The sequence below is a fragment of the Xyrauchen texanus genome, chromosome 22 (assembly GCF_025860055.1).
Source record: "Xyrauchen texanus isolate HMW12.3.18 chromosome 22, RBS_HiC_50CHRs, whole genome shotgun sequence".
Taxonomy (NCBI): Eukaryota; Metazoa; Chordata; class Actinopteri; order Cypriniformes; family Catostomidae; genus Xyrauchen; species Xyrauchen texanus.
Window position 1 is genome coordinate 35,511,986 of NC_068297.1, and position 17,392 is coordinate 35,529,377.

At 40.1% G+C, this 17,392-nt stretch overlaps 1 protein-coding gene across 2 annotated transcripts in view; it reads left to right on the forward strand.

The window, feature by feature from the left end:
- Positions 1–17,392, forward strand: part of kif6 (kinesin family member 6) — a 482,085-nt gene that overhangs the window by 99,879 nt on the left and 364,814 nt on the right. For both annotated transcript variants that reach the window (XM_052153424.1, XM_052153425.1), the window contains one exon: positions 6,270–6,373. In XM_052153424.1, coding sequence (XP_052009384.1) covers positions 6,270–6,373 — 104 coding nt within the window. The remainder of the gene's footprint in view (positions 1–6,269; positions 6,374–17,392) is intronic.

Here is a 17,392-nt window from a genome sequence, read left to right on the forward strand (position 1 = left end):
CACAGATGGGATGAACTTAAAAGAGATTCTCTTGATCATTATTGATTTTATATAAATATTACCTATAGAAATATTAATACCTTTTCAAAATTATAGTTGCTTTTGTTTGTTAATAGTGAAATGTTGCTCACAATCATGTAAGGATACACAGAGCCTGGTTTCACGAAGGCACGGATGAGCAGCATTATGTTAGCTAACGTTAGCTACTGATGCAATTTCAGTGAACTGAAGGAAAAGATGACTTTTAACATACCAGTAGAAGATGATTAGCTAACATTAGGTAGCTAACGTTAGACAAATGTGACCTTGGATCACAAAACCAGTCTTAAGTAGCACGGGTATATTTGTGGGAATAGCCAACAATACATTGTATGGGTCAAAATTATAAATTTTTCATTTATGCCAAAAATCATTAGGATATTAAGTAAAGATCATGTTCCATGAAGATATTTTGTAAATTTCCTACCGTAAATGTATAAAACATTTATTTTTGTGAGTGAATGGAGCACAATCGCGAACATAAATGCACAACTTTAAAGGCGATTTTCTCAATGTTTCGATTTTTTTTGCACCCTCAGATTCCATATTTTCAAATAGTTGTATCTCGGCCAAATATTGTCCTATCCTAACAAACCACACATCAATGGAAAGCTTATTTATTCAGCTGTCATGTGATGTATAAATCTCAATTTAAAAAAAACGACCTATGTGACTGGTTTTGTCATCCAGGGTCACAAATAGCTAACACACAACAATTTTACATCCATGAACATAACTTTAACATTACCTTTGGTTGTTGCCTCTCGTTGCTCATTCAGTGGTCTTCTGAGGACTTTCAAGCAATCTTCGACGGAGGCAGGGGCAAGCACATCCGTGACAATGGCTTCTGCCTTCGTCCAACCACAGGCCATCCTCTTGGCAATGTGTGAGTCCGGATAAATCGTTTGGGCTAGCTTTGTGCCACAATCTCCTGCCCGATATGATGTAGCATGTTGGACAGTGTGATACACACTCGTCACCTCTGCAGCAGTCACTTTGTCAGCTAGAAAGTCGTTTTTAGGTCGGAGGAAAGCATCCATAGATTTGGATGTCTCTTTCTGTTGGACATGTTTCTTGTGAGTCTCCGTGAGTCTGTGTCGTTTGACATCGTATTCCCCTCCATGTCCGATTGAGAAGGACGTTTTGCAAAGGTCACAAAAAGCCCTCTCGGTATCCCCCCCCAACAACTTTCAGCCACAAATATTCATTTTCCCAGTCTTTCTTGTACCCACACCTTCTCTTTTTTGATGATGGTGGTGCCTCAGACTCAGTCCCTTTCTCCATTTTTTTAATTGGAAAGCGCGCATCTAAAAGTTCCTTCCCAGTGTCTGGTATGCACGTGCGTGCGCTGTCATGACAACAACGAAAAACTGAGGGGTGTGTCACATGGGTGTGGCAACAGTAGCGTACTACTGAACTGTCAAGTAATGTTCGTTTGGCTGCCTGGGGCTCGAGGATATAGAGCGACCAACTTTTTTTTTGACCAAGCATTGATTATGCGTGACACGGTCTCAATTTGCGGGACCTATGAATTGGGCTTCAAACGCTGTGCGCGCACGCGCTACGCGGGACGGGTGGTCATCCTAACATCATCATGGTAATGAAGTTGTAACATTGCCAGTAACTTTACTCAGAAAAGGTTTGTAAGTGATTTTATCACACAAAATCATGTTTACATGCACAAAATCATGTTTATATGCATATTGTTTATGTCGTGTGGCTATTCTTTTGAAACTTTTTTAAAAAATTGGTCCCCATTAATTTCCATTGTAAGTGCCTTACTGTGACCTAATTTTTTCTTTTTTTAAAGAAAAGGAGGAATGAGTCGAAATAATTTTTTTTGTAATCAACATTATGCTGTCTGGTCAAAAGAAGCTGACAATTTGCCAATATGTCCAGGAGTTTGTCTTCTCAACATGACAAGGTTCCATACAATTTACATTTTTGCCAGTATTTCTGTATTATTTTCAAGGCGCTGAAAGTTATTAACTATTACTGAATTTACGTAATTAAAGAAATAACGATGTGAAATATTGCAAATGCATGTGATCATAAGGGTTTCTCACGTAGCCTAAAGTTTTAGTAAAATAACAGGCATCAGTTTTGACCTACTCAAAGACCCGTATATTTATAATCTGGTTAGAGTTCTAGGCATGTTGCACTTGTAGCCTTACTGCCATTATGGAACATGCAATTTGTGACTGCCTTGAAGAATACAGGCTACTGGAGCATATTTGAAGTAATGAAAAGGAGGAGTAAGATAGTATATATATATATATATGTATGTGTGTGTGTATGTATGTGTGTGTGTATGTATATGTGTGTAATTGTTTTACAGTATAGCACCTTTCCAAAGCTCAAGGACACTAAAGAAATTAAATATAAAACATTAAACAGAAAAAATAACAAATTACTATTCATTATAAAACAACACGTACTGTACATCATGGTCGAGGACAGCATAACTGATAATATAGTCACAGATCTGGAATTTCCTCGAGGCAAGAGGATACACAACCATCCTCAGTTGTATTTCACAGCTAAAAACTATAGCACTGGAAGAATGGTAGACAAAACAGGAGTTCACATGAACATAGTGTCACATGAACATAGTGTCACAAGCCAGTCTTGAACCTGCGTCTCCAGAGAGAAAGTGGTACTGACTAACCACTGAGCCACAGAGCAGTATAAGGAGTAATGAGTCAGCAAGGCACAAGGGAAAAAACTTAGAATCCAAATCTTCCGAATCCAACGAAGAAAACTTGAAATGGAAACATCCAAAAAGTCTTTAAATTCAACAAAGGTAAAAAACTTCCACATAGTAACAGGGCAGATGAAGAGAGACACACTAGGGACTGATGGCTAGCACATTCAAAAACCAAGTGACAAACAAGGGAACTGAGGTAACTTATTTAAGTTACCTCAGTTCCCTTGTCTTGTTTGGTACTATGTATTTACATAGTACCAAACAAGACACATGTGAAAGCAATGACATTAAAAAATATGGGAAAACAGAACACAAAGGGAAAAAAGAGAACTAGAGACATCTAGTGGGCAAAATGGGAATTACAGGTAAATATATGACAGCCCACAGTAGAAATGGCTCCCTACGTTCCCCACAGGACGACCCGTTCTGCGAGTACGGAACTCTCGAATGATGTCACTGGCAGGAACCCAGGAGCGCTCCTCAGGACCGTAGCCCTCCCAATCCACCAGATACTGCAAGGATCGTTGAATCCCATGCGAGACCAGTATCCGATGGACTATGTAGGCTGGCTGCCCATCGATGATACGGGGTGGAGGGGGAGGTCTGTCTGGGGGAGCAAAGGGATAAGACAAAACAGGTTTTAGGAGAGACACATGAAACCTGGGGTTTATGCTTAATAAACAACTGGTAAGTAACTGGATTGACTAACCTGGCAATGCGTAATTTTCTGATGAACCATTGGGAGAGCTGACGGAATTCCACCCCCACGAACTTCAGGGCTGAAGGGACTCCAACTTCTTCTTGCCCGGGAAAGGGGGGGGGCGGGGGGGTGTGAAACCAAATTGGCACTTGAAGGGTGTAGCCTGTAGCAGAGGATTTCAGGGTGTTGTGGTCATACTCGGCCAACACAATGAATGACGACCAGGAGTACGGATTGCATCAGCCATGCACATCAGGGTTGCTACCACCTCCTGGTTAACTCTCTCCGTTGGACTCCGTATGGAATCCAGTACAGATGATTCTCCAGGTGGCATTTGAGCACTAGTCTAACATTCTCAATGTGTTCTTGCTGGGAACTCGAGAATATCAGGATATCATCCAGATAGACAAACACGAAGAGGTTGAACATATCCCGGAGAACATTGTTAATCAAAGCCTGGAACACTGCTGGGGCATTGGTCAGGCCGAAGGGCATCACCTGATATTCATAGTAACCGTTGGGTGTGTTGAATGCCGTCTTTCACTCGTCGCCTTGCCGGATGCGCACAAGATGGTAAGCATTGCGCAAATCGAGCTTGGTGAAGATGGATGCTCCCTGCAACAACTCGAACGCTGTTCTCAGCAGTGGTAAGGGGTACTGGTTTCTGATGGTGATGCTATTTAATCCACGGTAGTCAATGTAGGGCCGGAGACCCCCGTCCTTCTTCCCCACAAAAAAAAAATGGCTCCTGCTGGTGAAGTAGACTGGCGGATGAAACCAGCAGCAAGGGCCTCCTTGATGTACTCATCCATAGCTGTGTGCTTGGGAGCCGACAGGGAGAAAATCCGGCCTCTGGGTGGACAGGTGCCAGGGAACAAGTTAATGGTGCAGTCATATGGATGGTGATGTTGCAGTGTTGTGGCCCTATGCTTACTAAATACCAAAGTGATGGTACACACTGGGGACTCAGGAGAGGTCAATGGCTCTGGGGACTCGGGAGGTGAGACAGGAGAGGCAGAGTGTAAACAGGTGGTTTGACATGTTGGGCTCCACTGAAAGAGGGTTCTGGTTGTCCAATCAAACTGTGGATTATGAAGTTGCAGCCAGGGGTGACCAAGAATGAGTGGAAATTCCAAGGACTGGATGAGATGGAAAGTCAGCTTCTCTTGGTGATGAAGGACTGAGAGAGAAAGAGGCTCTGTGGCCCAAGTAATGTCCTCCAATCCCAGGGGTATTCCGTCCAAGGCTGTAAATGCAACGGGCGCAGGTAGGAGTCCAGATGGGAATCCATGTTTGTTGGCCCTAGCAGTATCCATAAAATTTCCCGCTGCTCTGGAGTCCACAATGGCCTGTAGAATGTAACTGTGAGAGTTCCACTTGAGAGTAGCGGGTAGAAAAAGACCAGAGTTAAAGGTTAGGGAGGTGAGGGCAGCTCCTGTTACAGTCTTCCCTGGCCTGCATGGTGTCGAACGTTTCCCTGGTGCTCAGGACAGGTCACTCAGAAGTGGTCGGGGTGCCGCAGTACAAGCAGTAGTGCTCCCGCCTGCGCCAATCTCATTCTCTTGGGGTGATCCGGGCTCGGCCTAACTGCATAGGCTCAGGGGGGCTCTTGGGCAGAGGGCGAGTCGAGGATAGGGGTTTGATAGATAGGTCTGGCTGACCTGTGGTTGAGCGCCTTCTCTCGAAGACGATACACCAAATTCTTATGATTTGGGTGTCTTCATTTATATCAACGTTGCATGACAGGGAATGGAATAGATAATAGGACGCAGACTATGCAATAATCGGAGAAGAACCTCCAAATTAAATTGCGCTTGACTCAGCCCATTAGCACTTTGCACGCGATTGTGCCAACACTTTTGCGCCTAGACTTGGTGCACGATTGCACGAAAATACCAAAACTTCACTGCCATGCCCACTGATTTTGCACATATAACACTGTGCTTGAAGAGATAGTTGACCTAAAACTGAAAATGTAGCCATTGTTCTCTCATCCCTGTGCTGTTTTAACTCCATATCACTTTCTTCCTTTTTCTTAACTCAAAGGGATAAATTGTTTAAAATATTGTGTTCAGTGATATCATACAATGGCAGTTTATTGTGAATACCTCCTCAAGCTTTAAAAGGATGCAAAAGTATAATTTAATAAGTAATTGTAATATGCAACTTGTTCTGAAGACATTCCATAAGGTTTGGTGAGAAACATGAACACTCTCATAAACATGCACAGATAGCAACAGTCAGTTAGCATTTTTACAAAATAATACATTTGGTTTGTTTCTCACTAAACCTTATGGTATGTCTTCAGAACAAGGCATGAGTTGCATATAGTAATTGATTAGACTTCTGAATTATACTTTTGTGTCCTTTTGAAACTTGAAGAGGTAGTCTATAAACTGCCATTGTATTACATAACTGAGCACATTTTGCTTTATTTTTTTTATATCACAAATGCTCCCTTTTTGTTTAGAAAAAAAAAAATTAAGTCATATGGGATTATAACAACACGCTGAGTAAAAAATTACTGAATTTACATTTTTGGGTGAACTATTCATTTAAGATTTAACTCTTAGCATAGGGCCCTTAGTCTGCATGTGTTTTGTTTCCTTCTGTCAAGTTTTGGTCTATTAAAATTATCTTACATCTACAAAACACAATTAGGCACACAATAGCTTGTAAAACATTTATTCTTAGTATCACCAGTAGTTTAGCCTCTTACTAATACACAGTATGGCAAAGTTTATGTGCATTATTTAGAAGCCATTGAAATACTCCACTACAGAGAGTTTTGATGCTTATAGTTTTATGCTCTTTGTCTGGCAGTTGATTGTCCGTTTGAAGAAGGAGATCCAGTCTTTGAAGGAAGAGCTGGCTCTGGTGACTGGAGAGCAGAGGAGTGACGAGTTAACCCAAGAAGAGATCCTGAAGTATGTACCCATGCAGAATTCCTCACTTCCATGCACTTCTCACTAATCTGCTAAAACTCAGGTGGAAATTCACTAATAATGATTTGTGCTTGCAGATAGAGTTTATTTTCATACATTGTCTACATTTTTTTAGCACTTGATTCACTTAAGGAATTATGCAAATCATGTGATGGTGCAAACACAAAAATATAGCATTGACCCACCATTGCGATCTAGGCACCTGAGTTGGCTCTTTACATAGCAGCACATGTAACATCTGGATAAGATGGACAATTTGGAGATAAAATGTGTTTTGTGCTAAAATACCGCATGCTAAAATGGCACAGCTGTTCAGTGAATTTGTCCTTCAATTCCCTCAGAATGTAAATTATTTGACAATAAACTTCCCCACACACTTAAATTATCCAAAAATAAAGATATCTTGGCACAAGGCCATTGATCAGTTTGTCTATGAGATGTCTGTGCCTCAGTCAATATATATATATATCACATCCTGGGATTCTAGGAACTGTTTTCAGTGTCAGAGATCAACCACATATATGGTCTGTTATGATATACTATATATATGATATACTGTATGCTTGTACAACTTTACTGTGTGCTGTTTTGTTATAGTTAATATTTAATAATATACAATGATACAACCCAAAAATGAAAATGTATTCATTATTTACTCACCCTCGTCTTGTTCTAAACTAATATTATATTTTCTATATTTTTTTTTTGTACACAAAGGGAAAAATAAAATAATAAAATTTGTATAAAGTATAATTCAGAAGTTTAATGAATAATTTAGTGTGACTTAAATCAAATTTATTATTAAGTGAAAATATTGACCAACCGTTGCTTTTCTCTGCGCGTTCATAAGTGTGCACAAGAGGAGCAGATACGCTGCTCCCTCTCAGGAGATGGGGCGTTTAAGCGAGAAACCACTTTGTTTTGCTTAAACTGGACCACAATCAATATTAAGAACACAAAACACAGCATAGCTGCACACAAACCGATCTTACAAAACATGACTGAAGAGATTGAAGTCGAAAAGAAGGTGTATTTCTGTGCTCAGCCTTATTTGTATAAGCCGGAGTACTCGGAAATCCAAATCAGATGAAGTGGAACTCTTCAAACTCTTCAGACTTGTTTTGTAAATTCAGTTCTTCATAACTAGGCAAAGCTCTTTAAAGCTTGAATAGGTGGTCACCATAAACTGTCAATTTATGACATCACTGAGCAGAATTCTTCTAAATTCTTCCTTTGTGTACCAAAAAAGAAAGAAATTCAAATTGGTTTAGAACAAGACAATGGTGAGTCACTGATCTATAATGTAGATCACTGCGCCACCATATTGCTATGCCCAAACATTCCAATGTGCCTATTGACCTAATAGATTTTTTTTTTCTTTTCAGTGAGTTAACATTAGTAATTCAGTCACCAATTTTATATCTAAAATTTTCCTGTACATCCCGACAGTGCAAACTTCCTACACATCCGGAATTACTTCCTGTTTACTGAAAGCCCGAACAAGTTATGTATATCTGTAACAAACAGTATACCTCTAGCAAACTTCAGAGGCAAACAGATCAGTTGAACGTAAACAAGTTCACTGAAACATTTCAGACATTTTCAGACATATGTACTGCGAACACTGAAGTGTTCGTTCTAAATGACTTGCTTTTTTTATTAAAAAGTGCCTTTTTCTTGTGGGAGATCGCGTATTCTGTAATTTTCAAAAACTGGAGGGTAACTCAGAAAGCTTAAATGTGATATGGATGATGCGTCAAATGGTGATGGTCATGTTGTTTCTAATAGCAATGTGATGGAAGGTGAAAATGCAAGTGGTAACATTTTACAAGGTGGTAAAACTGATGTTGAAATGAGGAGCTTGCGGGAGATTGTGACAGCCTTTCGGATATCGTTGAATTTGATTTTAGTCAGTCAATGGATGATTTGTATTCTGCATTTAGAGCAGGCAGGTAGTCAACAAGGCTTTAGAAGAATGGCAGAGCAAAGTGCACTCTGTATCATCAAAAGATGTGAAACTTTGGACAAAAGAATGGTCAATTTAGTGTTAGGAAATCAACTTCAGGCAAGTCAAATATGCCATCATCTGATAATAGCAATAACAGAAAAATAAAATGTTCTTTGTGTACACTTGTCTATTTGTATGGCTTTTGTCCTACGTGGAAAACAATGCGGGTTTCATTGAACGGTAGAGTTCGGGAAAAAAATCCCTGTGGGCAAAGAGCGGGTGAACATTGCGTAAAATTCAGTGGGAGCTTTCAGGAGCGGGATGAAAAAACCAGTCCTGTGCAGACATTTAACTGGAATTGTACTCTTGATTTCACTTTAGATAGGAATAATGTAGAGCCAGACTCTGTATCCTCTTCTCTTTTAAAATGCATTCTTCCTCAGAATCATTTGTTGAATGTGTGGAGGGAGAGACATTTACGGTAACACTTTACAATAAAGGTTCCATTTGTTAACATTAGTTAATGCATTAGGAATCATGAACAAACAATTAACAATATATTTTTTACATAATTTATTAAAGGGATAGTTTACCCAAAAATAAACATTCTCTCATTATGTACTCAGGCTCATGATATCCCTGGTGTGTATGACTATTTTTTCACCAGAACAAATTTGAAGAAAAATAAAAAAAATTCTTAGCTCAGTAGGTCCAAAAATCAAAGACAGTCAGCATAAACATCATCAATACGATTCTAGCTATTAAATTAATGTCTTCTAAAGCGATACGATCGCTTTTGGTGTCTCTCGTGTGATGTATTCTCTTTGTCATGGATACCAAGGTAATTTCACGTTCTCCACTCAGAGACATCCAGGATAAGCACACAAACGCACCATTGTGAGTAAAGAAACTGATAATAACAGATATAAACCAAAATCATTTCCCATTACTTAGTAGGTCCTCGTGGTGGCATGGTTACTCACCTCAATTCAGGAGGACAAGTCTCAGTTGCCTCCACTTCTGAGACCATCAATCCACGCATCTTATCACGTGGCTCGTTGTGCATGACACTGTGGAGACTCCCAGTAAGTGGAGGCTCATGCTACACTCTGCGATCCATGCATAACTTATCATGCACCCCATTGAGAGCGAGGACCTCTAATCGCGACCATGAGGAGATTACCCCATGTGACTCTACCCTACCTAGCAACCGGGCCAATTTGGTTACTTAGAAGACCTGGCTGGAGTCACTCAGCACACCCTGGATTCGAACTCATGACTCCAGGGGTGGTAGTCAGCGTCAATACTTGTTGAGCTACCCAGGCCCCTCTCCTTCACATTTGTAAACAGCGCTGCTCTTCCGGCTGTGACACACGTGTATCATTTCTCTTGTGTTTCAAATGCAAAATATTTATATTTTTCATACCAAAAGTGAACATGTCGCTTAAGAAAACATTAATTTAACAGCTGGTGGTTTATGGATGAAGTTTATGCTGACTGTCTGGGATTTTTGGACCTTCAAAATAGAAATCGCCATTCACTTGCATAAGGACCTACTGAGCTAAGAAATGTTTCTATTTTTATTAAAATTTGTTCTGGTGAAGCATGAAAGTCATACACACCTAGGATATCATACGGGTGAGTACATTTTCATTTTTGGGTGAACTATCCCTTTAATTTTAAATTTTAATAAAAATACTATTGCTCATTGTTGGTTCATGCTAGTTCAGTGCATTAACTAATGTTAACATGAACAACTTTTGATTTTAAATGTATTACTATATGTTGTAATAAACATTAACAAAGATTAATAAATGCTTTTATATTGTTCAATGTTATTTCATGTTAACTAATGTTGTAAACTAATGTTAACAAATGGAACCTTATTGTAAAATGTTACAATATACCTGGACATTGCCAACGGACACGTTTGTTTGTGTGTGTTGTTTCGTTATAGCACATAGCAAACATTGTAACAGTATTTATGTGTGTGTGTTGCTCATCCATCATTAAAACAAATAAATAGATTGATCAAATAACCATTTGGAAACTTCCTGGTTCATTCTCATATTGTTACTTCTGACAGAGTCTCTCCCTCATCAGTGTCTGACTCTGGTTCAAACCTATAGGGCTGAACAACACTGTTTTTGCTTTTAGGCATATTCAGGGCTGGACTGGTAATCTGGCATACCGGGCATTTTCCCGGTGGGCCGACACGGGGTGGGGTGGACTGGCCATCGGTATAACTGAGCGGGCCGGTGGGTCGGCCGCGAAATGGGCTGTATGGGCCTCGATAAGCTAAAATGAGATGAATTATGAATTATGCAGAACGGACAACAAAACGGCTCCACAATATGCAGAAAAGGATAGCGAGGCCAGTTGGGTGCCACCAGGATGACCTGTTCCTCATCCTCCCTGACCTTGCACAAAGTCTGTGCAAGCAGGCTCACTGGGGAAAATGCATACTTGCGCAACCCCTGGGGCCAGCTGTGTGCCAGCGCATCTGTGCCGGGAGAGCCTCGGCCAGGGAGTACTGGAGTGGGCACGATTCCGGGAAGCAAACAGGTTTACCAGCTAGACCACCTGTGGGTGGAGTCTCCACTCTCCCCTGAGCATAACCTGCCATGACAGCACGTCTGCTACACGGTTGAGGTCGCCTGGGATATGAGATGCACGCAACAACTTCAGTTGCTGCGGACTCCAGAGGAGGAGACGGTGGGCAAGTTGCGACATGTGACGCGAGTGTAAGCCGCCTTGCTTGTTTATGTACGCTACCGTCTCCGTGTTGTCTGGCCGGACCAACACGTGCATGCCTTTGATCAATGGCCAAAGCCTCCGCAGGGCCAGTAATACCGCCAACAACTCGAGGCAGTTGATATGCCAATGCAGTTGCGGCCCTGTCCAGGAGACCGCGGCTGTGTGCGTGTTGCACACGGTGCCCCAGACTAACTTGGAGGCATCTGTCATAATAACAACATGCCTGGACATTTGCTCTAAGGGGACCCCTGCCAGCAGGAATGCAAAGTCCGTCCAAGGCGGCAGATTGGGTTGATGGCCATGCGATGCATGCCGTGTCGTGGAAAATCACGATGAATCTCTTTAAGTTGTAAGAAAACTCTTGAGACTTGAAACGGAGTCTTGAGTTCCAGATGCCAAAGTTGTAGTTTATTGAACACCAACAAACATGAGACAGGTCAGCTGTCCGTTCTGCCTGTCTTAGTCCAAAACCTCCTCTTCTATACAGTTTGTTTTCTGGCATTACCTCATTTCTGTGCTCCTTTGTTATTTTTGTAACCAATGGATACTATTTGCCACCATTATCTCACAGAGCCTTTTGATATCTTTTTACTGGTAGAAACTTGGCTTTAGTCTATCTTCAAGGTCCTTAGTCTTATTATTTTGTTACAGCTGGGTGCTCTGTGGCCTCTGCAGCAACAACAATTTTGGTAACCTCATATGCTCTCTCCTGGGTCACACAAAGGCCAGGAAACTCATATAAGTACTTTGATATAAAAACATACTAGAATATTGAAAAATATACTATATACTCCCACCTCTGAGACTTATAAAAGTCTCACACTCTATTTCCCTCCAACCAGAGTGCAGTCACACAAGCCTGTCCCATTCCATCATGTAGCCAAAGTAGGCCACTCAGTCCACTATCCAATGCCATCTTTATGGGGCTGCACTCTGCAGAACTTGGGACCAAACCTCTCCCTCCACACTTGGCTAGGAAGGAGTAAAAGATCCCAGTCCTCTAGCTATCACTGTTCCTGGGGGTGGGTGACAAAAATCACCTCATTTGTAATAAGCATGTGCATGTTGAGTACAATTGATTATCCATTAAGTAGAAGATATATATATACCTGTATATATGCTTAACAAAACACTAGTAAATGTAACATAGTAAAATGCATCCTTCGTTGCCAGAGGAACTCACAGACAATTCTGGTAGCCTGGAGCGCTATCTGGTGGTGTGTTGGAGCAGACAGCGGGTTTTTAAACCACCAGTTGAGTCTATTTGCTCTTGCAGTCAAGCACTGAGGTGCTCGTCGCTCCTTTCTTCACATATGTTCCTCACGTGTCTTCTCTTGGCAATTGTTTCACATCCATATTTTGCTTAAACATAATCATCAGCAACACTACTTCTACTTGATTAGGTACATTGTAATAAAGATATACTTCATTAATTATTATAAGTAATTGGTTACATTGAGAGTAATAGGGGAATATGTCAAAAATAACAAACAAAACACCCTCTAACTCCTTTCTTGAGTGGCTATCTATTCTGTTATGTAAAATGAAAGTACAATAGTCATGCTATCTCCCTTACTATCAAAAACATGAGAAAAGTGTTCAAAAATAAAATTCCCCTTAAATTCCAGTGTTATTTCTGGATTGCTTCTCAGTAAATCTCATCAAGTTCATCCAATCCTGGCCCAATGGTACAGTACCTAGCTTCTAGCCCTGTTCCCGGTGGTAGCATTGAAATGTTACCATTTGTTTAGCCACTGTTCTAGTCATTATTGATCTCAGAATGGGTATAAAACAACAAAACAATAATCCAAATAAGGTCAGTCCTTATTATATCTATTTTCATTAGCCGCATCTTCCATGAACCAAAAAGATCATCAAACCATGTCCCAACAAGCTGATCTCTACCTGCATTAGATTTAACTTCCTTTCGCAGGTCATGCAGTTTCTTCATTGCCTGGGTAAAAGCTCCTTCTTGAGATGTATTATTTGGTATGTATGTACAGCAATCTGCTCCGAACATAACACATACTCCTCCTTTATCTGCTAATAACCAATTCAGTGCTTGACGATTTTGCCATGCCATTTTACTAGTGGCTGCTAATTGGTCTCCTAATGCCGCCAGTGCCTTGTCAGTATAGTTTATAAAGCTCTGTTGGTTATAGAAAATATAACTAATCCATTCTAAATTTTTGTTGGGTGTTACCCATAGGAACATTGACTCAAAGCCTGATTTAATCTCATCTCTAGCTTTAAACTTTTTAGGTATTCCTCTTGGTTGGCCAATTGCATCCAGGTAGACATCAGGATCTGGGGTGTATGCTCTTTTCACCCTTGCTTTGTTGTGTACTAAAGGTTTTGGTGCAGTTTGGATTTCAGAGGGGTCCCATTCTACCATAGCTACTTCTTGTATTAGCCTTACTCTAGCGCACAGTCCTTTCCAGCTTTAGGTAGTGCAGGTTTCAATTGACCTCTCCCACATAACCAAAAATAGTCCGCTATAGTTTCCGTTTGTTCCTCATGGATTTTTATCGCAGGCGATACTAGAGTCTGATTTTCACATCCTGTAAGGCAGTGACCAACAACTACACCTAGACATCCTGGAGTTATGTTCGCAGTAAAATTTTGTCCTAATGTCGCTGTTGCATATTGTGGTCCACTAAACCTAATCACATTATCATTAAAAAACATTTAATCATCTAAATGCCATATTACTGCGCAATTGCCCTTAAATTGTCCTACATTCGTTTTTCCTTTAGTTTTGTTAAAACATTCATACTCCAGTTGTCGATTTATTTTATATGATAATGGGCTTTCTTTTTTCTCATTATCCACACGTACGTCTAATTTTCTGCATTCATCTCCCCACCCTATCATCTTATAATATTTATCATATTCCGGATGACCCAAGAATGCCAAACATTCTGCTGGGCAGAACACTGTCCTCCCTGTTTTACCACAGTTTTTGGCATAATACTCAGCACAGTGCTTATAATATACTGATTCGAGACTACTAAAAATTTTTTCAATGGAGAGGGCACAGTTTGTCATTTTTGCTTGCTTAGCTGTATATCTGGCCCATTTATACCAGTCATTTTGATTTGCGTGTTCTAATGGTTCCTCTGTTCCTGCTGACTCTATGGGTTCCATATCATTTTCTAAATGTATTGGCTTTTTCAGTCTTTGGGTGATTATTTTGTCAGGTGTCTTTTTAGGCAGATTATTCGGTTTGTTCTGCTTGGCCAAATTGCTTATCCAGATTCTTTGCTTTTCGGGTTCACCTTTGTTTAGTGATCCAGGCGTTCGCTTCTTTCTGATTTCTCGTGCTATGTTATCTAGTCTCTGCTCATTCGGGGAAATAATATTGAAGGTCTGAGATGTCAATTGTAAGAAATTCATCATACCATGGTCGTTGTCACAGTCCTGGGCCTTCCTGGATCGCCTCTCCGGTAGGCCCTGTATGGGAGGCAATACCTGTCCCAAATGTGTTAGTAACAGCATCATCCACACTAATACCTCCTTGAGCTTCCATTCTTTCCTCCATGTGCCACAACGCTTCATCGAACGACTGCACTTGTTGGCCTGTTTCATTTCCTTCAGTTGCTTCTGTATCTGTTTCAGCAGGACGATCACTTTCTTCTTATCTTTCTCCTTCTTCACCTTCTTGGTCCTGTTCCTCTGTGACATGTACTTCCGTCTCACTTTCTATACTTTCCTGCTCTACTGCGGCACTTACTTCAATCCCTCTTTCTGCCGCAGCGTGCTCTTCCCCTACTTGCTTTTGTCCTTCTTCTACTTCCTCTTCTCTTTCCTCAGATTCTGTAGCTGGTTCCTGCTGATCTTCTTCTTCCTCGGGTTCTTAGTTTTGTGCTTACTGCTCTTCTTTGTCTGAATCTTGCCTCGTATTCATCGTTGGGAAGTCCATATTCATAGTTACTTCAATACAGTCCATCAAGTGCTCTGTACTTTCTGAATTCACTTTCTGGAGTATTTAGTTTTAGATCAGCTTCATTGGAAAGGCCATCCAAGATCCCCAAGGCTGATTGTAGGGAACCCATTCTGCAGTGTTCTTTTTTTTTAAATTTTTTATAATTGATCATCTGGAGATCCTGGTCCTTCTTGGGACATTTCTCCGGTAGGCCCTGTATTGGGGGCAACACTTGTCCCAAGTATGTCAGTAATAACATCCATATTAATATGTCTTTCTTATTCATTGGTATTGTAGGCCGCAATTGTTTTCCACCTTCTCTCCTTCAGTGGGTCATCCTGTCCTAACTTGCTTCAATTATGGCAACAGCATGACTATTTCATTTTATATGCAGAAAGCACACTGTAATCACCTCATATTGTTACATGTTTTATATTAACTAACAATCATTACTTTCTGCATTCATTTGGTTATTTTAGTCATTTGCTACACACACATTTGTTGCATCTCATTTCTAGCACTAAATAACACATGGGTCCTCTGCCTCCTCCAGGTGTTCCTTCTCTTAAAACTCCCTACTCATTCACTTATCACATACATTTCATTTCCTCCTGTTTCCCAAGGTCTCTCAATGTCTGTATCACGTTAATTAATTTTCCCTGCAAGCTAAGCTGTTTTCCATAGTTTCAGACTGCATCAGAGTAATTCAGATTATTGAATCAATAAAAGAATGATCAAATATATAACATATCATTGGAGGAATCAATTTCCTCCCAGTTTGGTCTTTCTGTTGCATTGGACCATTTTCATTAATCAGTACTTCATCTCGTTTTTTTTATTTAATCAATGGTAACACACAATATAATATTATTCCCCTCTCAAGAATGGTTGTTTCAATTATTATACCAATTGTAGCCAGTCCTGCACCCTATTTCTTAATTAATTCCATTTATATTGTTACAAACAAACAAGACAAACAATCTTAATCTTTAGTCACCACCATGTATCTTTTCCATTCTTTATTACTTTTAAAATGTACATGAGTTCAATTAAAGCATAAGTAAAAGTAATAAATCATCTTCCAGTCTAAATTCATTATCATACAAACATTCCCATGTTTGTTTAATACTTCTATAAAAAGTCAAGCACTCCTTTGTCTGCAACGGTTCTCAAAACTTTACCCCCAAAACCAATCTATAAATAATCCTCTACACAGGGTATGATCCCCTGACAATACAGTGACAGAATGCTTGGTATTTAACACTGTGATAAGTTATTTTAGTAAAGCGGTTATTAAAATGCAGTCAGGTTCAGTGGAACTTAAAATTTTTGGGCAGGTCTCTTCTAGACCTCCCTTTTGATGCTTCTGATCTAAGAACATTCATCTACTTCCTTAAAAACCTTTCAAACCTTCTTGGGCGGTGACGCCATTGTCAAGTCTTACCCGTCATTGGGTCGTCACCTTTTGCCACTGGTCTTGATACTGCTCAGTCCTCAATCCTTAATAATTTGGTATCAGTAAACAGATATTTTCTTTTTCAGGGAGTATCACCAGAGAACCGACACAGCCAATGGAACATCTACAAATGCTTAAATATGGAGATAATTCAAAACATGGTTAAATTCAAAAAAGCATTATTAAAAATTCAGCACTCTATTAAAATTGTCCAAAGTAAAAGTAAAATATGCTAAAATTGAACTCATTTATAGATCATTAATTTCCATTCAGGTTTTATTTCTGCTACTTTAGCAAATCTTACACAAAACTATGTATCATGGTGGGGACTAACATCAGAAAAAAGCCCTGTCAAGCTTCTAGGAAGCTTAATTTAAAAACATCACCTTAATTAAAAAATGGTCTCTAGATAGTTTTTGAACCTACATTTATTCTTTCAGATGAATTTTCAACTTAATCTCTTTTCTTTAGTATAAACCTGTTATGAACGAGCAGCGAAGGCAGACGAGGAGATGCGGATCCAGTTGCAGTTCAACTTTATTTCATAAACAAACAGGCAAAACACAAAGGAAAACCCTCAATGGGGAAATAAACATAAAACTAGAAAACACGGGCAGGGAACACACACCAGGCTAACAACATTCAACGAACGACAAGGAGTGAACAAAAAGTAGGGCTTAAATACACAGTGAGTGATGACTGAATGAGACACAGTTGAAAACAATGAACAAAATGGCAGTGATGATGGCAGGTGGATTCTGGGAAGTGTAGTTCTAAACAATGACAAGTGAACACGAAGGCTAACCAAAAGACAAAAGTGAAAACTAAGGAATGCAAAGGTGGCAGACAAAGGGCAACAGTGAAACAAGACAAGGAATTCCTAACATAGCCCCCCCTCAAGGATCGGATTCCAGA